Raw genomic sequence first — 27,186 nt, 5'->3', positions numbered from 1 at the left:
CGTTGTGCTAGGCACGGTGTGGAATATGTAGATAATAAAATACAATTCCTGCCCTCTAGGAGCACCACTTTAGAAGGAAGCCAACGGCAGACAGATAATTTAGAGTAATATAAAATCAATATCAACAAAATATGAGAATGTTGGCTCTGCAATAAAAATATGCACCTAATTGGGTCACTTCTCACCCCTTGCAGTCCTGAGCTGAGCCTTCATAATCCCCACCTGGGTCCTAGCCTCCTAGCTGGCCTCTTTGTGCTCATCCTTGTACCTGGAGTCTGTTTTCCACACAGCAGCCAGAACAATGCTTTGACAACATAAGTCATGTCATAACACTCGCTTGCCACAAACCCTCCAGTGGTCCCCAGTTTTGCCAAATTCAGAAGACCTTTCTGCCGTTCACAACGTCCTGTAGATCTGCGTGACCCCATTCCTGCATCACAGTGCATGCGCGCACACGCGCACACACACACACCCACACACACGTGCATACACACTGTCATACACATGCCAACACAAACTCACTTATGGTATTCTCTGGCCTCCTATGGCACTGCTCTGACCTCACTCACTGCACTCCATGCACACTGGCTTCAGTGCTGTTCCGTGCACGTGCCAGGCATGTTCCCACAGCAGGGCCTTCACAGTGACTCTCCCTCTGCATGGTCAGTTTCTCACTTCCTCCAAGTCTTTGCTCAAATGTCACCACTTCTGTGAAGCTCCACCTTGACCACCTGTTTAAAATTGCAGCTCTCTTCCCACCCATTACTCCCCATCCTCCATGTCCTGCCCTATGTGGTTTTCCATGGACTTATCACCCTCTGGCATGCTATGTTATTTACCCATTTATTAATTTTGTTTGACACTTGTCTTCCCCACTGGAATGTAAGCTCCAAGAAGGCAGGATCTTAGTTTTGTTCATTCTGACTGAGTGTTCCAGGGAGAATTGTAAGGAAGAAACCTTTGAGCCGGGTGTTGAAGGGTAGGTAGAATTGGACAGTCAGCTTTTCTGGGGAAAGACATTTGAGATAGAAAGAATATCGTGAGAAAAGGTAGAAAAGTGGCAGAGCTCATGAATGCCCCTAGAATGGCATGGAGCCTGCCTAACTGGTGCAGGGGAGTGTCATGGGAGTGGTAGTGGTGGATCAATAAATAGAAAATAATGAAAAGACACTCTTAGTGGAGGGAGGGAACACATTCCTAATCGCTGCCTGTGATAACATGGCAAGCATGTTGATGACTGGAGTTGAGGACCCTCAAATAGGTAGCATGCATAACATGGGAGGTACTGTCACAGTCAGAAGTCAGAAATGTGAGTAGTGTTTGCTAATGAAATCTGATTTTATACGGTACTTGACTGTTTTCAAAACATGATCACATGCTTATTATGATTTAAGCTTCATAACAACTGATGAAGTGAGTTAAGCAGGTATTATGTACATTTTTGATGAGCTTTTTAAAAAATGAATTGCATCTTATATTGGAGGAAGTGGATTCTCAGACCAGCTCAGTGACTTGCCTAGAGTCATGGAGTTAGAAAGTAGGGAAGCGCTTCCCACTGTCTGTGTCTCACGGTCTGTGTCCCACTATGCCAGGCTGCCTCTCTCATTCTGTCACAGTGCTAAACATACTGTGGTGGTTTTTCACAAGGATATAGGCTTCTTTCCATTTCCCCCCATTCCCTGAAAATAGCAGTTTCTTCATCCAATTACCTCTTTACCAGATCCATTTTTCTTTTTCCTTCTTTTCCCTTTCAACTTATCTGGACTACTTGGGTATGTTTTTACCTTTGCCTGTTTACCATGTTTTACTTTTTTCAGGCTTCTGCCAAGTCTGTCTGACATTCTGTTAAGGCTGTTGCCACCTTTCATTTGGTTCCTGGGTGGAAGGGAAGAGAAAGCATGTCATCAACTCCATTTGAATGTCTTGAGACTTACTTATTGTTCACTTTGGGAGTAAACCTGATCTTCTTAATTCTCCCCAGATGTTAGTAGGCAGGAAGAGGCGGAGGGAGAGCTCAGTGAAGGAGAACACTGGTATGGAAACTCTTCAGAGACTCCGTCAGAAGCATCCTATGGGGAAGTCCAGGAGAACTATAAGTTGTCTCTGGAGGACCGGATCCAGGAGCAGTCCACGTCCCCCGACACCTCCTTGGGAAGCACGACTCCCAGCAGCCACACGTTGGAGCTGGTGGCACTGGACAGTGAGGTCCTGCGAGACTCACTGCAGTGTCAAGATCACCTTTCCCCCGGAGTGTCTTCTTTGTGTGACGATGACCCAGGCTCCAACAAGCCCCTGAGCAGCAACTTGAGGCGGCTGCTGGAGGCTGGTTCCCTCAAACTCGATGCTGCAGCCACGGCCAATGGCAGAGTGGAGTCCCCCGTAAACGTTGGATCGAACCTCTCCTTTTCCCAGCCTTCCCACCACGCCCAGCAGCTCAGTGTTTTGGCCAGGAAGTTGGCCGAGAAGCAGGAACAGAATGACCAATACACTCCAAGTAACCGTTTTATATGGAATCAAGGTAAGTGGTTGCCAAACTCAACCACCACCTGCAGCTTGTCTCCGGATTCAGCCATCCTAAAACTGAAAGCTGCAGCCAATGCCGTTCTGCAGGACAAATCTCTCACCAGGACTGAGGAGACCATGCGATTTGAGTCCTTTTCCTCCCCTTTTAGCTCCCAGTCTGCCAGTTCTACCTTGGCCGCTTTGTCCAAGAAGGTCAGTGAAAGAAGTTTGACTCCCGGTCAGGAGCACCCTCCACCGGCCAGCTCCTTCCTTTCCCTGGCTTCTATGACCTCCTCAGCGGCCCTTCTGAAGGAGGTGGCCGCAAGGGCTGCGGGCAGTCTTCTGGCTGAGAAATCATCGCTGCTGCCTGAGGACCCTCTACCGACCCCGCCTTCAGAGAAGAAACCAGAAAAAGTCACTCCGCCACCTCCACCGCCACCTCCACCACCTCCACCACCACCACCACAATCCCTGGAATTATTATTACTCCCAGTTCCTAAGGGAAGAGTTTCTAAACCCTCCAATTCAGGTATGGCATCTTTTCTTTCAATCATCGTGTAAGTCCTTTAGACTATAAACCGCGATGTCTTATTCATTGCTTTTTTTCAGTTGGGCTCCCCATCTGATCTGAGGCAGGAATAAAAAAGCAAGAGCACAACAAAAATACTTTAAGTAAGCAGCATAGTAGTCTTTCATGTACATATTACACAAAGACTTCACAAATAGCTTCACTTTTGAAAGGTAATGAATAATCTTAGAGACATACAGCATTCCCTCCCTTTCATACAAATGATTTTTTTTTCTTACTAAGTTCAGGCTAGGTCCATACAAGATATATTTAATGGGAGAAGATCAAAGCATCTTTGTCATGGAGTGCATGGCATCACTGAACATAGGGGGAAAAAAAACCCACTGCTTTTGAAATAGTGGACAAGGGAGAGCCCACACTCCTGCTGCCTCCATCACAAATGGACTTTTGTACAATCAGGAACTACTCTGCCCTAATTTATCACAGCATATACTTTTATGTTAGCATTTTTATTACTTTTTGTGGAATTTAAGCCCTTTTCACGTATCCTATTCTTCTACAATTTCTTGTCCTATAAGAACTCAGAAAGATTGTCAATCAAACATAATCAACACATTTCCTGTGAATGCTTTATTTAATTCAAATCCAATCCAATTTTGAAGGAATATGCATGTGGAAAATTTGAATCCTAAGGTTTTTCTAGTGGAGGCAGTCTTTCCAAAGGAGAAATCGCTGTCATATAAGACCTTAGCATTCACAATTATTCATCTGAGGGAGAAATTTAGTCACTTGAATTCTTACAGTGGAAACACCATTTCTTGTTCTGGTTTGCTTTAAAATTGCGTGCATGATAAATAAACGTTCCTGGGGATGCATGTTGGGGTTTCAGATGTCTCTTAAGGATATCCTGCCAGACTGGAGCAGGAAGTAGGCTATGTGCGTCCTCATCGGTACAAACATTGCCATCGTGTGTGCCTAGCTAACTTTTGATTATTTTCAGCAACAATGATGAAGAGGGTTTGGAATGGCAAATAATTGACTGAACGATCACAGTTAATGTCAATTTGATGCATTTATGACAAATTTCCATTTAAATGGCTGAGTGAGCTATATGCGCTAATTACAATTACTTCAAAACTTGAGTCAACAGCAGAAGACAATGAGGAAAATGGGTATCTGGGACTTTTATGACTCTTGGTGATCCAAACTGTTCACTCCAGAGTTTCTGAAATGTCAGTAAAATCCTAGGATGTTTATCAATTCTAAGTTCCATTTCTCCTCTCTTCTCACCTGCCATCTGGTGAAATAAGGAGAGAAATGGGTAAAATTAGGAAACAAGGAGAAGAGCAAAGGAGGCTGGGGTAATTTTACGATGGAAAAAAATCACTCCTGACTTATAGAAATTTCATTTAGGGGTAGCAGTAGAAAGAGAGGTATGGCTATATATAAAATAAAATTTTAGGCCGGGCGCAGTGGCTCACACCTGTAATCCCAGCACTCTGAGGGACCAAGGCGGGTGGGTCACCTGAGGTCAGGGGGTAGAGACCATCCTGACCAATATGGTGCAACCCCGTCTCTATTAAAAATACAAAAATTAGGCGGGCGTGGTGGTGTGCACCTGTAATCCCAGCTACTTGGGAGGCTGAGGCAGGAGAATTGCTTGAACCCGGGGGGCAGAGGTTGCAGTGAGCTGAGATCGTGCCACTGCAGTCCTGCCTGGATGAGACTCTGTCTCAAAAAAATAAAAATAAAAAAAGAAAATAATAATTTTATATATATATATATATATATTCTGCATATCTAGTTATTGAATAAATGTGTGAATGGTGTTTCTAGTATATAATTCATCTGGACATTTGTTACTTGGAAAAGCTTATACAAAGTTAATAATAAGCTTTAGTTGATTGAAGACTTGGAAAGAAGTGACTGATAAAACCATGTTTCCTGAAGCCCAAACTGTAGCAGCTTTGTCATATTAAAGTAGTGTCCGGTATAACCAGCAATGGTTGTGAATATAATTTTTTTTCACTCAAACGACTAGATACATGTAAAGATGAGAAAGAGGTCATGAGCTTCCAGTGAATGGTAGACTTTTTGTTTGTTTTGTTGTGGAAAATACACCCAAGGCAAAAGCTATGTTCCTTTTTTGTTTAAATGCACTTAATCTATACCAGCAACTCAGTGGGGTTCTCAGAATAATTGAATATGGGAGATCTATAAGAAATCGTTTCTTACTTTGCTTTTTACTAAATTTATTATATTGCTGAAACACTTAATATTTTAATCAGTGGATGTTCAGAATGTTCAAATTGAAAGAGGAGGGAAAGGAACTTCTCAGTTTTGGGTTATAGAACCCTGTGCTGATTGACTTGTACCTAAGGCCTCCCCACCCCAACTCCCCCATTTCAACATGCCTCTGTTCAGTCTAAGACTTGAAGAAGCAGCTTCATCAGCAGAGTAATTTTATTTAAAAAATCTTTCATTTTGTAAAACTCATGCATGAGGAAAGATCACTGCCAAGAAAATGAGGGTCCTTGAAATTGTTACCCGAAAAATATTCCATACGTCCACGTGGGCACATCCTATGTTCAAATTCTATTTGTTATTGCATGGCTTGGAAACAGAAGAGGGGATGCCCTCACTCTTTTCAGTTAAAGTGAATGTCATCACTTCCCAGCAGCCTAGCTAGATTATGGGTTAATAAGGAGTTCATAGAGTATCTAATTTTGTTATTTGTCTTTGTATCATGGGTACACAATTTGATGTTACTGGGGATCACTGATTTTGGCATCTGAGGAGTGGAAGGAAAGGTGGATCATCTCCATCTGTCCCCTCCACCCTCCCCAACTCCCTTTTCTTCCCTCCCCCTCCCTCCCCCACCTTCCACACATTATACTCTTGGTTTGGGGGCCACCTGGGGCTGGATTGGATTGTACCTTTGATTTACCTAAGAAGCATTATGGAAATGTGGTGAGAGCCATCACCACTGTATGGGAACATTTGTCATTATTATTCTTTCCTCTCCCTTACAAGGAAATCTTAGTTTAATTCAAAATACGTAGGTGCACTGGCCTCTCACAGCAGGGAAAAGAGTTTCTGTTGCCTAATGACTTAAGTAAACAAATAATAACTGCCCCCAAGAACAACAACAAAAAGCCACAAAAATAAACTACACACCATCCTGATTTCAGGCAGGACTTTCATTTTTAAAAAGCGATTTCTCAAAATGTGCAAAAAAAAGCATATAAAGTTGATTCTTAAGTTACAAAGAGGTATGTGCTAGAAAAGCTGATCCTGCCTTGAGTAATTTAGACACCAGCATTTCTTTGACCTTCTTTAGGTCAAGGGAAGTCCAAACCATGAAAAAAAAATTGTCTTTTAGGTTTGGCCTTATTCTTCTTTTTTGAACAGGATTCAGTGGTTGCCAGGTCATGGTGTATTTAATTCCTTAAAGAGTCCACCAGTCGATAGCCTTTCCGCCCTGCAAGAGAGACGTGACACTTGAGGGGGAGGTTTCTTTCATGTGACCCTGCGCCCCCAGCACATGCTACACGGCTCCTCTGAAAGGGGACACGATAGAGGGAAGATTATGTCCGTTTGCTATAAAGATAAATGTCAAACATTGACTGAATTCTCTTTGAAGCTACTGTTCTGTTGCAGCTAAGAATAAAATAAATGGTTTTTATTTTAAAGACAAAGTTTCTTGTAGAAGGCCAACAAGATTCCCAGGATGCCAGACTCCTGGTTAAAAGAAATAACAGGGAGAGTTTCAGAGAGAGGGTCTCCAAAACATCTTATTGTACTGAATCAAATGTAAATATTCTTAGAAGCAAACCTGGTCTCATACAGCTGAGAACTAAGACTATTTCCTGTGGGTCAATACATAGGGGGTTTCTGGCTGCTGTTTTCTTTAATATTTATGTGATGTTATTAAAATTATTGCAAAAGCATACAAAGTCCAGAGAGGGAGATCACCTCTCCTGATACTCCCATTAGGCCCATGGTTATTATAATAAATCTTTTGTTTGTGACAGAGTCTCACTCTATAGCCCAGGCTAGAGTGCAGTGGTGCGATCTCTGCTCACTGCAGCCTCCGCCTCCCGGGTTCAAGCAGTTCTTGTGCCTGAGCCTCCTGAGAAGCTGGGACTACAGGCACGCAGCACCACACCCGACTAATTTTTGTACTTTTAGTAGAGATGGGGTTTCGCCATGTTGGTCAGGCTGGTCTCGAACTTCTGGCCTCAAGTGATCCACCCTACTCAGGCCTCCAAAGTGCTGGGATTACAGGCATGAACCACAGGACCCAGCCATAAGTCTCAATAAGACTTAATCTGAGAATGATCCCATACATGAACTTGTTTAGAAAATTCACTTTTTAACCAAGATTTTTAGAACTGTCCGTCATTAATCTCGATTATATTTTCGCAGTGATTTAAACTTAGTATGGCTATAGATATCAGACTTCTCTGAATATTTACTAGTTAAAATAGGCATTAATAAAGTCAGCATCCATAATAACAGATAAACCCAGGGACATCCATTGCTAACCTAGGTTGCTTTTGTTGCTATGAAATAGCATTTGAGACACATGACAAAGAAATTCTGTTAAAAGATTTAAAATCCATGTGTATTGTTAGGAAGGAAGATGGGTCATCATCCTACACAGATGTGTACTGGTAGTGTTAGTAGGTCCAGAATGGAGACCATCATAATGCACAGATTATGCAGACCCAGGGTCACCAGGCATCTTGAACTCCTCAGTTTATGGTAAGGTCTATATGCAGAAACTACCCAGTTGCAAGTTATATTGACTTGCTGCAAATCACCACATAGGATTGAACAACAGGAAGTTTGATTTCAAAGCCTACAAAACAGTTACCTTTGTTTTAAAAATACCTTTGTGTTAAAGCAGTTAAACAACTACAACCCTCCGTGATTTAAAAAAAAATTTTTTTTAGCCCAATGAAGTTTGTTGTTGTTTTGTGGATTTGTGCATAGACAATAGGTAGAGCAGCAAACCAGAAGTGACGAGATGAGCTGTAATCTCAGTTCTGCCACTAACTGGTAGAGAGACTCGCAGCATACTACCTCAGTTTAGCATCCTTATCTGTAAACAGAGCTGGATGATCTCCAAGGTCCTTTCCTGTTTTAGAATTCCTTGCTTATATTTACTGTAGCTCAGTGTTTTAAAACTGTGTTTATTATCTCAAAACAAACTCTTTTTTTTTTTTTTTTCCAATTTCTGAGTTTAAATATGTTGCTTCTTAAAATTCACTATCAAACCTCCCACAAGATCATCTCTGCTTTGGGCAGATCTTGTTCATTATAAATAGTTCAACATATATCTCTGTACTTTATTAAGGATGTAGTCATTCCATGTGCATTTTTAATATAAGCTGCTCCAGGTTCATTTTTGGAAATAGCTGAGGTCTAAGTACATGAACATTTATCTGTTTATCCATCCATTCATTTAGAATGTGTATTGGGGCACTATGTGAAAGGCATGCATACACTCTTGGCCTAAAACAAGTTCCACTGGGACTTACCGGCAGCCTCCTGCGTCTTTTCCTTTCATTTCTAGCCCTCATTTCACTTCTCTCTATTCCCTTAACCCAACCTTTTTCATTTAATCTCCTTACCGTCTAACACACACTTATTGAATTATATGTTGTACCTGGTATTGTTTGGGGGCTGGAGACACAAAGACAAGGACTTCCAGGCCCTATTGCAGCCAATTCCTTCCTCCACTCTTTTCTATCTTTTTCATGTCTCTTTTTTTCCCTGCTGAGCTGGATTGTCCATCAGTTTTTGTCTAGGCTGAGCCAGACCCTACCTGAGCCACACTATGGACTTCTGCTTATTTGTTTCGTATTGGCTCCAGCGACAAACTACCATGTTGGGCCAAGCTTTCAGCTGTGTATTTATTATGTGATATTAGTTGTTTAGATTTACATCTGCTCTGATGGTGAGTTTTCAGCTTTGCAGGGCATGTTTAGAGTTTGTTTATTGTCACTACTCTTACTACAACAACTGCTACTACAGGTAGCTTCTGTTTACTATGTGACAGGTGTCTTATGCACATTCATTATTTCGTTTATTCCAATAATATTATTGCCTATGAAGAGAATATGTTTTCTCCAGAGGAGCAAATTAGCAGCTATTCATCCCACTTGTTCTCTTAGCATTTGATGGAATTTAGTTGTGTTTTCAGTGATAATAACTAGCTAGTGATATACTTGGGAAAAGTTATTTATTAGGCAGTTGTAAACTAGGTAAAATTATGAACATTTCAATCCTATTGCCTCAAGAGTGTACGGTTCATTCTGAGGAAGTGGTCCTCTTTCCTTAGGTTCTAACTTTGAGTGAAATTTACAGCTGCCAGTTTCCTGAAAATAGTTTGGCACACGAAATAGAATACAACCTTACTTCCTCCCTTCTTTAAAGTAGTTAACAACATCATAAACACATGGAGAACGTCCTACTAAAATATGAAATTTCTTTCTTGAATAAATAAAAATGTAGATGTTATCAGGGAGATTACTGGCCAAAGGTGAAAATCAATCATGGTACTTGGGTTGCTTTTATCATTTGGTTTCTGTCATCTTCCTTTCCTGCTGTGATCAGTTAAAAATTTCAAAAGTTATAGTAGCGTAGCTATCTGACCACATTTCTTGCAGTTAGTTTCTCTTCATTGTGTGTTCTAATTTTTTTCCTAGTCAGTCCAAGTGCACCCTAATTTGTACCCAACTCGTGTATTTTGGTACTAATTAAAACTAAGGAAGCATAGCTAAATGTATTTATATGAAATAATAATATGCCGGGTTAAATGTAATGTACCCTGTAAAATATTTGAAATAAAGAATTGTTGATTAGGGTGAAGACTGAGGGGTCTCAGAAAGAATAGGAAACACATTGGTCACATTAGGCAAGGCAAGATGCAAGGGGAAGCCAGCGGTGTTCATTTTTTCAGCTAATGCCCTTTTATTGCCTTGCTATGGTGTGCCATGAAATCTCAGGTCAGTGGAAAACGTCTCGGTTTTTCTCTCCTCTTCCAGACAGTTCTGTAAAATTAGGTAGTTTAGGAATTTGATAGTGGGACATTCTTCTTGAAGATGAGGATCAGTGACAGCCTGTTTGTTTATCTCTTTCCTATTATTTTGATGTCCTTACAACCCCAAATAGACATTGTTATGATTTTTTCCCTGTAGTGTATGACAATAATTTCACCTAGAGGCCTGATTCAGTCCTTTCTCTCCAGTCTGCTGTTCATCATGTAGTCTTCATGATCAAAATATCAGGGTGGAGGAAATGACAAGGAAGGATAGAAGATGAGAGACATAATTACAGATAGGACTCCAGATCGGCAGAGGCAATTCACAAAAACAGACAGCAGAAAAGCTACAGGGGGTTAATAAAAATGCTTGTTTATATGTGTCTGCAAGGTGTGCTCTTCCTAGAGTAAAAGGAAACCCTCATTTCCTGTTACTCCCCCAATTTAAAAAGGAAATACATGTGGTGGAACACATCACAAGTAGAATTTCCAGACTTGATTGTTTTTCAAGTTGATTGGTTGAGCTAACCAATAGACCTGTATTAGTAAAACTGCATTTTTGGAATGCTCTAACTTTATTCCAGAACCCTCTGGTTCCATCCATTTGAAGTGCTCCTTTGTATGTAGAGACTCAGTTGACCCAATAAATACATGATGAGATTATTTTAAAGTATACTCTTGGGAATATTTTCTTTTAAAGTAAGAAGAGTAACGTGTACATTAAAAAATTCAAATAGTACAGAAGGATATGAAATGAAAACACAAGTTTCCCTCCTGATTCCTTCCTTTGAATCCACAATCCTTCAGTGGTAACTGCTCAGTGGTTTCCTGGGTATGCTTCCAGGAAGTTTTCATACAAATAAAAAGATACCATTTTTTGTTTGTTCCATTTATTCATGCCATTCTTCCCACTCCCTCCCTTTATTTTTTCTCAAGTATTTTAAAGCAAGTCCCAGACATCATATCTGCTTGTTTGTAAATACTTCCATGTACATATCTTCAACAGATAAGGACTTAAAAAAAATAACCACAATTCCACTATCACATCTAACAGAAACAACAATTGCTAAATGATATTTTGGAACACCCAAGCTATAATCAGTATTTCCTCAATTATCTGAGAAATGTCCTTTTACAATTGTTTTATTTAAACAGAATCCAAATAAGCTTCACACCTTGTGTTTTTTTTTTTTGTATATATCTCTTAAGTCTTTATTTTTCCATAACCCCTTCTCTTTTAAAAACGCCATTTACATGTTGAAGAAACTGGGTCGTTTGTCTTGAGGAATTCACACGTTCTAGATTTGGCTGATTTCATCCCGTTGGTGTGTTTAACACTTTTTTAAAAAATCAATTGTATTTCCAATAAAGGGCTAGTTATATAGAGGATTGTTCAATTTTTTATAAGGACATTTCACAGATGACATATCAGAAGGCACATGGTATCTGCCCCATTTTTAGTAATGTTAAGATTAATTAGTGGTTTTAGGTGTTGTCAACTGATCCATCCTTTATAAAGTTCCCTGCTAATATTTCACCTAATGGTTTTAGCTGTGATTGATTCCCATTTTTTTAGAAAACAAAAATAGAATTACTCTGTATATATGGTTTTGTATCTTGCTTTATCCACCAATGCTAATATCTTGGACATGTTTTTATATCATCGTCTGTAGATCTAGCTCATTTTAAAAAGTGCTTTTTATATTTTATTGTGGGCACATATGCCAAGTCATTTAACTGGTTTTGAAATATTTCTGATTCCCTATGATTAAGAAAGAAATGTCTAAGTTCTTGATTCTGCTTCTTTTTATTCCCTGTATCCCCAAATTGCAGAGGCTAGCGTGGCACTGAGCAATATAAATTGGTAGACCAGAAGTTTAGCAATAGTGTCACAACAGAGACCCTTCACTTTGAGAGCGACCTTAGCTTTATTTGGAGGAAGTAGTTGGTTTGTTTAATTTCTTGAAAGATTGGAGCATTTGTGGTGGCCTCATTGCAGCTCTCCCCAAAGTGGGCAGCGAGGCCCAGTCACCGTGCAGAGGAAGGCAGCACATATTGTTAGTGGCTACCAAAGGGACAGAAATAAAAGGGTCAAAAACCCTGACCTTAAGACCCCCTGATGGCTAAATTGGCAGCAGCATCTGCTCAAGCCACAACTAAACAAGTCAGCAGTAGGGATCTGAAAATTTGTCTCCATTGGAGTTCAGAGAGTGAGGTTTATGATAGCTGTTTGGTTTTCAGTGTGGAGCAGTGCATTATTCTCTGTCCCGTGTGATTTGTTTTTATTTCTCACTGTTTTCCAAGTTCAGAAATTCAGACATGGACTTGAGTCTTACAGTTTCCTTCAGGAAACAAAGCCCCTGCACTCAGGCTTCTCTGACTGTGCATGGTACCCTTGGGCCCTGAGTTAGGACAGGCTGGGCGAAGCCCCTTTGCAGATGTCTTCCTTAGTGTCGGATGGCCTTTGGAAGTCAGACTTTCACAAGGCAGGATGAGCAGATTTTGGAAAATGGAGCCCAGATGGAAGTAACTAGATGAATATGGGTTTCTACCTGAAGAAAAGCAGTACTAAAACTTTCTTATGAATAAAATCTCGGAATTGTCAAGAAAAAAACCCCAAATCATTTTTAGTGCTTTTTATATGGCAGTGTATGTGAATTAATGCCAGATGCAGTGTACCTTTTTGTTTTCCTTAATGTTCCTTTCTTTCTCCTTCTTCCAAGCCTCAGAAGAGGAAAGTGGAAAGCCTTTCCAGTGTCCAATATGTGGTTTGGTTATTAAAAGGAAGAGTTACTGGAAGCGGCACATGGTGATTCACACAGGTTTAAAAAGTCATCAGTGTCCGCTCTGTCCATTCCGGTGTGCTCGCAAGGACAATCTCAAATCCCACATGAAGGTAAGCCACCTACCGCCTGCACCTCCTGCAGAGGCGGGCACAGCCAGGGCTTCTGTACATGGTCTGGTGCAGGAGGCTTCTTGGCCGAGGGAGGGCGCCTCACTGATGGAACATGTGGATGACAGTACTCCACGTAGCAATGTAGAATTCAACAGAAAGGTGTTAATGTCCACTTTGCAGCCAAGAACTTAAAGGCAGAGAGAACCTTCGATAGCCAAATAATGTATTTACTGGAGGGCGGTCCTCTCCTATAAGGGAGCAAAAGCCTGCCTGGCCTGTGTGCTGACGCATTCCTTGGGGCACTCAGAAGCAGGGTTGGGGAATAGCAAGAAGCAGGGAAAGCCAAGTTCAGGAAGAGCTGCTGGACTGAGCACCAAAGAGAGGGCTCTTGAACCTGCTCCCCTTCCTGGAGAGACTGCCCTTGGCTATTACTGCCTTACCTTCCAGCTTGCAAACTAAGAGGAACACACAGAGACACCATGTAGGAGGCATGAAGACATTGAAGGCACCTGGCCTTTAACTTTATTTAGCCCTGTGGGAGGGTTGGGGCCCTTTCTAACAAGACTGTAGTCCTCATTGAGGCTGTCGTTGTTTGAGCTATCGTAATTCCCAGGATTACATTTACCAAACATCCAAGGACATAATTTTCAATGTCCTATTAAAAACAACTGGGGAGCTCAAACCTACACTAAACATGTACAGAAGAATTGACTAGAATCCATGAGTCCCTCTTATGTGAGATGGGGGAAAACTTAGTTAGATGGAAATCTTTTTAGCTGACTCCATTAATGCGAAGGGTTTTGTCTCAAAATCCAGGAGGAAACTCATGGGATCAAAAGAGCATGGGGTTTTGAATTTGATAGACCTGAATTGAAATCTTATTATGCAACTTACTAGCTAAGTGGCCTTGAGCAAGTTAACCTTTAGACTCTGAATTTTCTCATCTGTTAAATGGGAATGATAATGTTTGTCTGGAAGAGTTGTCATTAGTATTTAAGGAGAGAATATTAACCAAATATCTGACACAGGAATTTTCAGTGGAAGTTATTTAATTCTAATAACTATCATTGAGCATCTTAATAGCAATCATATCTTCACTGATATTTTCTATATGATTTGGCTGTTGACATTATTTATAAAGTATTTACTTTCCTACCATAAGAAGTATAATGTATGGACATAATTAAGGTATTTGCTTATTTGGAAATCTTGCGGTCTAATCCTTCTAAATAGATCAGAAATCACTTTTCAGAATTGTAGCTCTAAAAAAGTGTGACCAGATAGAACCTCTACTGACTTTAGGAAATAGCTTGGAAGATTAAAAAAATTTAAATCCATGATGTAATTTGTTTTCTATCATTTGTCTTTGTCTCCTGGGAGTAGCATGCCCTTCATCTTCAGAATCCATTTAACCAGGAGTTCTGGTTGGCTGAATTTTACTCAGCCGACTTAGTTTTTACTTTAACCCTCCTCATCCTCTGTCACGTCTTCCCAAAGTAAAAACTTGTATTTTAAACCTGCAAAGTTGAATTTCATTAGCAGGATAAGACTTCAAAAGAAATGCCTTTAAAATGAAAATTTGTTTTAGTTACTATTTCCTAAGCTGTGTTTAGAAATCAGGTCTGGCAAATTTAAAGCTTCAGCGAGCAGAAAACTTGCATCTAGCCTGACACCTTGTAAGCTTGGTTTCAGCTCAGGGTCACTTAAAACAACCTATTTATAAACCCATGGAAAAAAAGCAGGGTTTTCAATAGCAGGAACTACTGACCCTGAAACTACAGGGGGATGAGTTGGGTGCCTTGATGACACAGACGGCCGGCCATGGCAGTGTCACAGATGAGAGCTGCAAGGGCTTTGTGGGTCGTGGGGTCTTAGAATGCTTTCAGAACAAATCAATAACCAGTACGATAAAGCAGTTTATTCAAACTCATGGTGTCCTAACCTGTTGAGCTATGACTTGAGCTTTTGATACGGGAAGTGTGAGAAGAGCTCATGCAAGTTTAATTTTATCAAATGGTATATTCTTTCTTGTCCCTGCTTTCCACCTCACTTATTGGCTGTTCTTTTTTTAATCAAAGCATTCATGATTTTATTTGGTTAAAATGCTTTAATTTTGCTACATTTTGCAAATCTCGTCTACCTGGAAATATAATGGTTGTAGTCTTATGGGTAGATATCCTCTGCTATATCCACCAGAGACTACAAATATGGACGGACAGATTTTTTTTTTTGTATTTTTGAGACGGGGTCTAGCTCTCTCACCCAGGCTGGAGTGCAGTGGCGCCATCTTGGCTCACTGCAACCTCCACCTCTGGGCTCTAAGCGATTCTCCTGCCTCAGCCTCCCGAGTAGCTGGGACTACAGGCGTCCGCCACCATGCCTGGCTAATTTCTGTGTTTTTAGTAGAGACGAGGTTTCACCATGTTAGCCACGCTGGTCTTGAACTCCTGACCTCAGGCAGTTCACCCGCCTCGGCCTACCAAAGTACTGGGATTATGGGCCTGAGCCACTGCACCCTGCCGTGGACAGATTTTCTAAATGAATTCAGCCTAAGAAGTGGGGTCAGTGTGGAAGGCGGAGCTTGCAATGAGCTGAGATCGCGCCACTGCACTCCAGCCTGGGCAACAGAGCTAGGCTCCGTCACAAAACAAAAAACAAACAAACAAAAAAGTGGGGTTAGTATAGCCAGAGATTAAGATCTCAAACTGTATGGTCAGAAAAACCTTAGTTAGAATCTCAGTTCCACCTTAGGAGCTGTGAGACTTTGAAAGAATCATTTGACCTCTCCAAACCTCTGTTTCCACTAATGGAGATAATAATTATACAGTCTGTCTCATGGGGTTGTTATGAGAGTTAAATGAGATAATGCACATAAAGCACTTAATACAGTGCCCACCCTGGAGAAACAACATTCAGTAAATGTAGCTAATACAGTGATCATTATCGGAAAGCCATCTCAATATACATTAATGTTTATTTACATTTAGAAATAATCAATGAAATGGTATAAAAAATTACTCTAAAATAAATTTTATTCCTTTTCCCTTTTTGTGATCTGTCTTTAGTGCTGAGAACTTAGAAAAACTGATAAACAAAGGAATATAAAGTTGATCCTTAATCCCATCACCAAGATTGATAAATAACCATTATCACTTTGATGTATATTCTTCTATATTGGTATATCGATGTTTTAAAGAAAAATGGGATTCTACTTTCTTTGTTCAACAAATATAGTACTTACTGTATTTGTATTATCGTACTTACTCTATCCTATTATGTCCTAGGCACTGTACATTCTTTTAGCCCACCTTTCCTTCATAATATATTGTGTAAATGTTTTTATGAGCCGCTGTGGAAGGAGCTTATAAAGGCCTCCAGCTTCCTTGGGGTTATCTCAGATTTCCATTAAGTCCTTTAAAATTTTCCTGGATAAGTGAACATACAGGAATTCAACATGAATTCATAAGCTAAAATTGAACAGAAAAGGTGAGGAGGACTGCTAAGATAAAGAACAGTGGTGAAGTATTAGCAGGAAACTGACCAAGAGTCAGGGTACTGAGTTCTAGTAGCCTCAGGTCTGCCATTTAAGGAGCTCTAACTTCTCATGAAGACCCTCACCTGTCCCCCTAGTGGGGAATGGAGTAGAGGTTTCCCAAAATTTCCCCAAGCTCTGAAATACCACAACCCAAGCATCCAACTGCTAACAAGAAATGGCCCCAATGGTGAAGAGATGGCACTAATGATGGAACAGCATCTGATATGGGTTGTTTGTGTGAAATGACCAGAGGATAGGTGAGCCCCCTAAACATGGCCTGGAGAGAATGACGTGCTTTAGAGAAGCCTTTCTTCATTTTAGTAGACTAAGAGGGTCTTTAAAGCAAATGTCAAGCTAAAGAGAATAAAAATTATGACAGAAAAGTGCTAGAATGTCAGGAGAGAAGGGGGAAACACTGCAGTCAGAGGATAGAGCTAATACTTCTCTCAAAGGCCAAATGTGATACATAGTCTCTTTGGGAAGTTGTAGCTCAAAAAAAATTGTTAAGTGCAAAAGTCAACAAAATACCCACTGTTTTTCCTTTAAAGCTTCACTAATTTGTCCATAACTAAATATAACAAGGCCAGGATCTGGTGGAAAAGAAGTCACATAAAATACATGCACACAGACTGTTTTTAATCCAGGACTCCCTTTTGATTTTAGAACTTGGGCTCGTGCTCTGTCCTTTTCCTTCTTCCAGAAGCTGCTTCCGGAGCTTCTGGTCTTGGATTAGCTCCCCTCCTCTCCTGGGTCAGTAGATGTAAGGACACTTCTGAAATGGATCTGCCCCACTGCACTGCTCCCAGGGACAATGGAAGCTCTCCGCCTCGTGACCTTTACCACCTGGTTCCGGGGCATGCTTTTGGCAGCACCGGTCAGGGTCCCATGGGACTGTGACCTGAGGTCCCCAAGGTGCCTGCTTCTGCGTGAATTGATCGGAGGGGATGGTGGGGATTCTGTGAGAAAGCAAATGAAATGATCAGCTCCTAGTGAAATCCTTTTGTTGTGAAAGAACAGAAAGGGGTGATGTTAACAGCTGGTGACAATCGGTGATCCCACCCCCAGCACTCCACCCCAGCAGAGGGAAAGCCTTTTCATGATCAGGACTTTGCCTAACTGGTTTTAAGTGTACATGGCTATTTCTGTTGAGAAACTCATGCTTTGGGGGACCCAGAATCTCTTCTGTTGTTTTTTTCAAAAAGCCACAGTGGGGTGCTGTAGCGACAGGATCTCACCATTAACTTTTAATTTCTTTGCTTTTGTTGGTCACTTAACATTATTTAAAAGTATGTTTTGGCTGGTGAATAATGCTTTTGGATTGCATTCAGAATGCATAAACAGCTGTTGTAAAACTTGCTCTCTTGGAAAGGAAACCTACCCAGAGGGGCCAGGTGGTGCAGCGGATTAACACATGAGCCTTTAACCTTGGTGAGACCTGGGTTCGAGTCTTGCTTATGTCACCTCTAAAAGAGGAGGTGTTAGTTTTGTTTTGCTTTTGGGTTCCAATCACTCACTTGTTTGTTCAGATCACACAGCTACCCAAATCATTTGGCCCACATCTACACAATTGGCAGTTTCTACTTAAGGGAGGGCCAGTCCTGAAATAGCAGAGTGTAGCAGGTCAGCACTAAAGTGCATTGGCAGCGATGAATGGGGAAGTTACAAGCTTATGAGCACCTGCCAGCTCAAAGCCTGGTTCAGGCCAATGCAATGATTTCCTCACTTTTTTAAGCACTAAATTTGGTAGTGACAGGAAGAAAAAGTTTCTCCCAATTTTTACAGGTATCGTCTGCATGCAAGACTGGAACTGGATTTAAAAGTCTGCATTCTTTCATTGCAGACGTCAGAATCCGGAGCATGATATTATAGCCACGTTTGGAAAAATTGGTTTCCTCTTGCTCAGAATACTTGGTGAGGGTCAGACCTTGGTTTTTCTCCTACTTTGTTTTTTTTTGTATGTAATTTCGCTGAATCCATTTATTCTGGGGCCTCAATTTCTCTGACTTTGAAACGGGGATACCCTGGAGACATTATTTTCTACATTCTTAATTACCTAACAGCAGCATTTTGAAAGCTGAAATTATGTTTGCAAAACATAGCTAATTTCCTGGGTGACAAAAAATTGGGTACATGCAAAGTATCATTATTGTGAGAGGAATTACTTGACAGTTTACCTCTTTTGACCCCCAACTAGTAATTATGTAATATTTGGATTGTGCTGGGTTTATAATATTTTCTCTGAAGACATCAGCTGAGATCAGATGACTAGAATATTGGGATGCTACCCAAAATAGCATCCATTGGCCGGCTGCATCCTCAGTTGTGAGCATGGCCCTAATAATGGACCCTTAACCTATGTGGACCCACTTTATGTTTAGGGATTGGCCTCATTACCTGGAGCCCCATAATGAAATGCTCTGCGGTACAAAGGTCAGCCCTTTGCACGGTGAGGAAATGATTGATGAATAGTTTGGATCTACAGCAAGCATTTTCCATAAATGCACGGTGGCTAGCTCATTCTTCTTGCTTCTCCGTCAGGTTCATCAGCACCAGGATCGGGGAGAGACCTTTCAGTGCCAGCTGTGCCCTTTTACTTCCTCACGCCACTTCAGCCTGAAACTCCACATGCGTTGCCATCAGCACTTCCTGAGGACAGAAGCCAAGGTGAAGGAGGAGATCCCAGACCCAGATGTCAAGGGATCTCCCCACCTCAGTGACAGTGCCTGCCTGGGGCAGCAAAGGGAAGGAGGAGGGACAGAGCTAGTGGGGACCATGATGACGTCTAACACTCCAGAGAGGACTAGCCAGGGAGGGGCTGGCGTCTCGCCTTTGCTGGTGAAGGAGGAACCCAAGGAAGATAACGGCCTGCCCACCTCCTTTACTTTGAATGCTGCCGACAGGCCCGCCAACCACACAAAGCTGAAAGACCCCTCCGAGTATGTGGCCAACAGTGCGTCAGCATTGTTCAGCCAGGACATCTCTGTTAAGATGGCGTCTGATTTTCTCATGAAGCTGTCAGGTACTTGAATAGGGTTGTATTCTCTCTCTCTCTCTCTCTCTTTCTCTCTCTCTATGTCTACCAGTATTCTCATTTGTAAAATAAGCTGGTAGAACTAGATGATTTCAAGGTCCCTTTAAATTTGGATAGTCTGCACTTCCATACATTTTCTCCTTGACTTTGTGTGTGTGTAATCCTTTGGAAGCAGTATTGCTTTGGCTTGAGTCTCAAAACAGTAGGGATTGTTGATTTCCTTCAGTTTTTTTTTTCCCGTTGATGAGTTCTTACTGTAGCGGGGAAAGGTCACATGGTAAGCCAGGCTTGTGTCAGTTGCTTGTGTGACATTGGGCCCTGTTTAACATGTCTCTTCTGCACTGGACTTGTATGGAATACCTCATTTTGGCATTATTCAAGTTCTTTACTGTCTTAATTTATAAGATTTTTAAAGGACATAATACAAAGACTACTATTAGGAATTATAGACTTCTAAAATTTGAGCAAATGATAACTATCTTTAAGAAGTTTTTCAGGTTTTTTTAAGGGAATTTTTTTATTATGGCAAACTGTATTTAACATAAAATTTACCATTTTAACCATTTTAGATGCACAGTTCACTGACATTAAGTATGTTCACATTGTTGTGCAAACCATTACCCCCATCCATCTCCAGAAGTTTTTCATTCTCTCAAATTGAAATTCATTAAACAACTCTCAGTTCACCTCTTCCCCCACAGGCCCTGGAGGCCACTACTTTATGTCTTTGCATCTGACTATTCTAGGGACCTCATATAAAGTGGAATTTAAAAACACATTTAAAAAAAATTCTTTTTTTAAAAAACTGCCCTGATCCATTTGGGAAAAAAGATGGAGTATAAATTATAAAGATGTATTCTTATTAGTTGACATTCTTTTTATCACCATCAAATTGTACATGATGTTTCTTTTTTTCTCATTTTTTCCCCAACATATTTGATTTAAGTTGTGGTGTTGAAAAGGGGCATCAAGGTCTTAGGGCGCTCTGTTTTTCCTGTCGTTCTCTTTTGGAATGATAAGGTGTGTTGCAGGATTGTGCGGCTACTCATTACGCTTTTAAAAGTATGATTTTAAATTTTAAAGGAGATGTAGGCGGTGGGGAAAGGTCGGTGGAGAATTGGTTCTGTATTTCAGTGAAGATGGCAGTCCCCACGATGATTTCCAAATGCCATGTCAGCTCTTTGGAGATTGACAATACCCTTTTAAATGGAGAATAATTGGTCACCGCCTTCCTTTAAATGGACTGTGAGTCGCATTTCACTAAATGTCATTGCCAGGTGAATTAGAGGTTCAGCTCCACTCTGAAGTCCCTTTGCTCAGGGACACTTCAGTCGGGTCTTTTGGAATGTCCCCCTTACCACAGATCTTTGCTCCTCAGGAGTGGGAGACACTAGTTGGAAGAAATGAGGAAAGGTAGGGGATGGAAAATGAGATGTCCCAGAAATGAACCAAGTAGGCAAAGAGCAGGGAATGTAACAGTGAAGCACACCAACTGGCAATGAGAGTGAGGGGGCCCTATGCTGGAATTGGCCAAGTTTCTGACTGTGGCTCTAAAGAACACTGGCTTCTCTGCTCCTCATCACCCCTCTCCCCCGACTTCTCCCTCTTCTATTCCAGTCTAGGTGAAAATGTGATTTTTAGAGACTTTGAGTTTTATATTTAAAAATTTTTGAACATGTGGGGGAAATACATGTTTGCATGTATTCCATGTTTGCTGTTCTGATCCTTTAGGATTTCACCTCCGGGGGAACTCTAGTTTTTCCTTGATTGTCTTCCCTGCCACCATGATAGCAAAGGGGGCTCCTTTTATGGGCCCTTATAGTGCAATCCCCAGGGGAGGAATGCAAATGACATACTCACATCACATAGCTTAGAAAGGGGGATATTTCCTTACCTAACAGATGGGAAATCCAGGTGGGGGTGAATGACTCTGAGTAAGGTGTGACTCCCTTTACTCCATGACTCCAGGGATGTTTTAAAATCTAGAGGAAGGTGAGCAGGAACAGGGAAGGTTTGGTCTTTGGATAAAACACTTGCGTATGATGCGTGGCTCCAGCTGGGCTCAGCTCTGAGTGCTCACATTATGCTGTAATTAGCTCTAGACCCAATCTCAGGGAGCATAAGATAAGGCTGCTTAGAGCCAGCACTGCAAGCAGCAGACACGAGGGGAGAAGCCAGTTGATAGGTTGGGGGAAAGAATTGCGCATCAAAGCCTTATATTGTGATCTGTGTTTTCAGTTAGCTATTGATGGGGAGTTGTTTTTGGTTTGGCAGTCAGAATATTTACTGACTGATCAATTGGCATAAGAAAACAGATAACAAATGCACACACTATTTATGCAAAAGGCCCATGTGGCTATTTTATGGTGGCTTACTGGAGGTCCTGAAACCTGACTTGTATGCACTGTTACCTAGCAACCTGTTATAAAGTCACCGGGGAGTGAGATGCATCCTTAATTTTTTTGTGTGTGCATATTTGGATGTAAATGTAAACTTGGTGGCTGTGGCAATGCAGCTCAGGAGAGGAGAAGCTATGTTAAAAGGAAAGGAATACATTTTCTGGAGCGATTTTTTTTTTTTTTTAATTTTACTTACCCTCTGGTTGGTCCGACCATACATTTGATAGCTGCTCTCACTGTGATGCCCTACCTGGCTGCGTCTGTGGATATGATTTAGGGACAAAAAGGCCAAATCCCAGGGAGCTGCGGCTGAGTTTCTAGCTCTTCCCATCATCAAATGTAGTGAAGTAGTGGCTAGTCTCGGGCCTTGTCCCTTGGTGTTATAACGGCGCCATTGTTCTTGCACTGAATTTTTTCGCTGGGCTCTGTCCGTGCACCTGCTGGTACTGTAGGGTGCAGCTGTTTGTGGGCACTGAGTCTGTGAATCTTTGTGCCAGCCAGATCACTGTCTGCAAAACTGGAGCACAGTGACAAATTCAAGCGTGTAGACACCTACTTGTTTCCAAAAGAGAGAAAACACTTGATGCTTTCTTGCCTGGTTATTAAGGGGAGTCTTTCTTGCTCCTTCAACTAAAACTAAGCATAAAGATGATTGAATGGAACCCAGTGGGATTAAAAGTCAGTGGATAGAATACTGTTTTAAATGGACTCTCAATACTCCCCACCCCCACTCCTGTTAGAGGTTTCTTAACGTGCATGATTGTGAAATAAAATCTCTTCTCCAAACTATCAGCTATTCTTCTGACTGAGCCCACACTTAACACTGCTTGGTCCTTCAAGAATAATGCTGCTTCCAAAACGGAGGCTTCCAGGCCCGGCATCGCATTTGATTCAGGGAATAGTATGGGCAGCGTTCTGGGCTGACAGAAAAATGAATTTTGTAGATTTCACCCACGGTTTAGACTGAGGCAGACCTGAGAGGACTCCAGGCCTGTATGTTCCAGCAGCTCTTTCCTGGAAGCCAGAAAGCATATGCAAATCATTGCATGTCAGGGCAGGTGAGCCAGTGGTCACGTGGCTAGGGTGTTCAGGGAATATGTGTTCACCTGACTGTGGAGAGCTAAGTTCCTGTTGATTCTGTGCCTTGTCGCCCATAGCCAGCAGCAGTTCTTAACCTCGGCTGCACATTAGCCTTGCCTGGGGAGTTTTTCACAAAATGCCAGGGCCCAGAAATTATAATTCACTGGGATAGGCCCTAGACATTGGTATTTTCTTTAATATCCTCAAAGGATTTAAATGTGCAGAATGATTTTAGTGTGCAGCGAGGGCTGAGGACCACTGATGTAGAATATAAACTTGGTACATGGTACAGTATTTTTTGGTACAGCTATGGTTTTCATCAGTGCAGTTTTGTTCCTATGGTCTCCAGCCAAGACCATGAAACAGGGCATGGTGGTATGAGACAGGCCTGTGGCTTTCACCATAGGTCAAGGTTGACATGAAGGAGAGGCCTGGGTGAGTCGTGTTCATGGAGCCCCAGGTGTTTCCTTGTGGGGCCTCCTGACAGGGGAGTTTCTCCAGTTAAAAAGTCTCAAGATTCAGTGCAGAGCATAAAGGAACTGGAAGGGTCATCGTTATTAGAAGCCTGATTAAAAGTTGCCTGCAACAACGGCCTTACATCATTTCTTTTTCCAAAAACTACCCTTTTCAAGATATAAAATTTTAATTCTAACTCTCCAAATTATAACCAAGCAGTTGACAGAAACTTGGCACTTCACTTGTTGGCTGGGAATATCTTTTTGTCCCTGGTTTTCCAAAATAAAAGATATGTCATTTCAACTATTTTTAATTTGGAAGCCAGCAAAAATTGTTGTGCTGTCTCCCACATTATATTAATTTCGTAAAATTGAGACCAAAATAATTTTAACTAGGAGAGATGGACTTCTTTAAAGCACCAACTTACTTTTAGCCTCACAGAGACAGTTTATGAACAAATGGATATAAGCTAAACTGTTTCTGACTTATTAGTAGCTCGTCCATTAAACAGCAAAGGTGTTCACGTATAAATGTAGGGTGTAGGTTAATGTGTTTGTGTCGTATACGGTAGTTTTCCATCGGCCTTTGTTCTACAACTTCCATCTATTTCACATGATTTTAAGCCTCTGTAGTTACAATACATTTTTTGTATAAATGGCAGTTCCCAATCTCGCTTTACCTTTGTGCTGCTGGAGAAGGAGGGATGGGAGATGCCCACTGAACCAAGTCATCCTCATTGCCCAGTGGCTCTGATTGCCTTTTTGTAAAGGCAATCATCTCAACAAATGAGCCTTCTTCCAAGTAAATGCCATCCTTGTGTTATTCACACCCTACGACGGCAGTGCCAACAGCCAGGGGGCTCTCCCACTCCCCACGCCTGGGCATGCCTTCTCCAGTCAGGTGATTTTTGACAGCCTCCCTTTGCATTTTTAGTTTGGCCCTTCCTTTTAACCCTGCCTTGCTTTTCTGGTGATGGGAACTCACTGATCATGTGCCTGCAACAACATGTGACTAAAATTCCTCATGTGAGCAGCTGCATTTAGGGGCCTTATATGTGTAAGCAGCTTGAATGCACTTTTGAAATTCTGGACTTTATTGAACTTGGTGATTCATATGAGAGGAAGAGTGTGACTTTCTTATTTTTCAGTGACTTGCCACTCATGAGACAAGCACTGACCTGAGTTAAGAAAGGGGCAGGTGGGACTATAAGTAAGTGGGACCTAGGAGGATTACAAGTAAGTGGGGCCTGGAGGCTTACAAGTAAGTAGGGCCTGGAGGATTATACGTAAGTGGGGCCTGGATTGCTTACACACACAGTTGCTGAAACTTGCATGGACAGAGTTCTTAGGCTAGTTACTCATTGCTTATTATTTTTACTTTATTTAATACTTACTAACTCCTTTGAGCCTTGTGAAAATGCCATAGTAGGTGGTATAAGTATTCCCATTTTACAGATGAGGAAACTGAGAAATGGAGAGGTTAGGAGTCTTGCCAAGGTTAGCACAATGAATAGGTGGTGGAACTGAGGTTCTTTTTTTTAGACAGAGTCTAGCTCTGTCGCCCAGGCTGAAATCAGTGGTGCAATCTCGGCTCTCTGAAACATCCGCCTCCTGGGTTCAAGCTATTCTCCTGCCTCAGCCTCCCAAGTAGCTGGGACTAAAGGCGCCTACCACCACGACCAGCTAATTTTTGTATTTTTAGTAGTGATGGGGTTTCACCATATTGGCCAGGCTGGTCTCGAACTCCTGACCTCATGATCTGGCCTCCTCGGCTTCCTAAAGTGCTGGGATTACAGGTGTGAGGAACTGGGATCACAGGCATGAGGAACTGGGATTCTAATCCAGGCAGTGTGGTTCCAGGATTCTCTTCCCCAGGCTGTGTCTACCCCCAAATTACAGAAAGAAGCAGCAAAACAGGAACTTGGCTCTGTTCTCTGCCCTTCTTGTGCGTTGTGGAATTAGCCAGAATTTCAGCATGTTCTGGATGTTGTTATGTTAGACAACTTTAGAATTTGTGTTAATAGTTTTGGGCATCTCAGGAATTATTTAGTACAAATAGAGCAGTAAGAGTAGGGCCAACTGATATTTCTGTAGAGCTTCACAGCGTACCGTGTATTTCTAAATACATCATTTCATAACAAGCATGTAGATGAGAAAACCAAGACTTAGGGTAAATAACTGTAAAAGAGTCATGACTGGAATTCAGACCTTTCTTTCCTGACTCTGCTAGATAGAGTGTACCTAGTTCCAGAATTGCCATCAGAGTGATTTTTTATCTTGATAGACCCCTGGGAAATTTTACCAAAGCTTATTGTATCTGTAAAAACAGAAGTGCCATTCTCCTTGAAGTCCATTCTTTTTACTACTGTTGTTATTATTGTTGTTGCTTCTACTATTATTATTATAAGAGCTATAATTAATCAAACGTGCTTACAGTGCGCTGGGCACTGTGCCAGCCACAGCCCTATAGGGTCTGTAATAGTAAACCTATGTTATAGATAAAGAGGCTGAGACTTAAAGGTTTCGGCTGCAAGGGACAGAGCAAGGATTCAGCTCTGGGTAACCGCAAAAGGTTGGCTCTTGACTACTTAGTTAGCTATTACCTATTTTTTTTTTCTCAGTTGAGCAAACTGTCTTTTGACCTCTGTCTGCTTCACTGTTTATTTTCCTTGGCTTCAAACCATGGCATCATTTCGAATGCATGCACTTTCAGTCACTAATCTAGTTAAATTTTTTATGTCTTCAAAATTGTACTGAAATTTTTATCTACACTCTATCCCTTCATGTGCAGCCTGCTCCTCATACCTAGAAGTTGCCCCTGCAGCTCCCTCCCTGATGCCTTTTCCTCCCCAGCACTGCCCCCACCCATCCACCCAGCATTTCTGATGGACTTTTCTTCCAGTACCTCTTGCGTCAGATCATGCTCCTGTCTGGCTAGTTCTTTTCCTCCCTTCCTCCTTTCCTTCCTTCCTTCCTTCTGCCCTTCCTCCCTTCCTCTCTCTCCCTTCCTTTCTCTCTCTCCCTTTCCTTTCCTGTCCTGTCCTTTCTTGTCTTTTTTTTCTTTCGAGATGAGGTCTTACTCTGTCACCTAGGCTGGTCTCGAACTCCTGACCTCAGGTAATCCTCCCACCTCAGCCTCTCAATTAGCTGGGGTTACAGGCACAGGCCACCATGCTGAGCCCTAGCTCCTTTCTCCTGAGTAACCATCTGCCCACTCCTCTTAAGAAAACTGTTAACAGTCTTCACCAGCTCATGAACATACCCCTCTCATTTCCATTTTTCTACCTTTACTCTACTCATGTTGTTCCTGGGGTCTGATAATTGGAACCATGGAATTGCATGTATATCTTCCTCCTCTTGGGAGGAGCTACAAAGTCACACTGTAAAGAGGTGGGCCTTTGGAGGGGGGAATCGTAGCCATTTCATGGTCTGCCACAGTCCAGAGTTCTTCAGACTCTCTGGGTGATCCACAATGACAAAAATCAATTACAAACTGATCTGTAAACAAGAATGTCAGCATATTAATTTAAAATGACAAGTATAGCAGTCAAGAGGAGATGGCATTGGGGCAGGTGGATCCTGACTTTCCTGAAAAAGGTTGGAAATATATTATCCAATCTTCAGGTTTTCTTTCTTCTAGTCTCCAGGCAAACCACTCCATTGCTGTTCATACATTTCATTCTTTGGCCATGTTAACAGTGGGAATTT

General features: G+C 41.7%; 1 protein-coding gene across 7 annotated transcripts in view; it reads left to right on the top strand.

The window, feature by feature from the left end:
- The window catches only part of ZNF827 (zinc finger protein 827), a 175,630-nt gene that overhangs the window by 34,742 nt on the left and 113,702 nt on the right, over nt 1–27,186 (top strand). For 6 of the 7 annotated variants that reach the window (XM_003257774.4, XM_030816202.1, XM_030816204.1 and 3 more), the window contains 3 exons: nt 1,982–3,031; nt 12,806–12,978; nt 19,052–19,532. In XM_003257774.4, coding sequence (XP_003257822.2) covers nt 1,982–3,031; nt 12,806–12,978; nt 19,052–19,532 — 1,704 coding nt within the window. The remainder of the gene's footprint in view (nt 1–1,981; nt 3,032–12,805; nt 12,979–19,051; nt 19,533–27,186) is intronic. The other variant, XM_030816201.1, reaches the window with a different exon arrangement.

Source organism: Nomascus leucogenys, chromosome 7b (genome assembly GCF_006542625.1).
Source record: "Nomascus leucogenys isolate Asia chromosome 7b, Asia_NLE_v1, whole genome shotgun sequence".
In the NCBI taxonomy this organism is placed as follows: domain Eukaryota; kingdom Metazoa; phylum Chordata; class Mammalia; order Primates; family Hylobatidae; genus Nomascus; species Nomascus leucogenys.
Note: the sequence above shows the minus strand (reverse complement) of the source record. Positions and strands in the feature narration are given on the sequence as shown.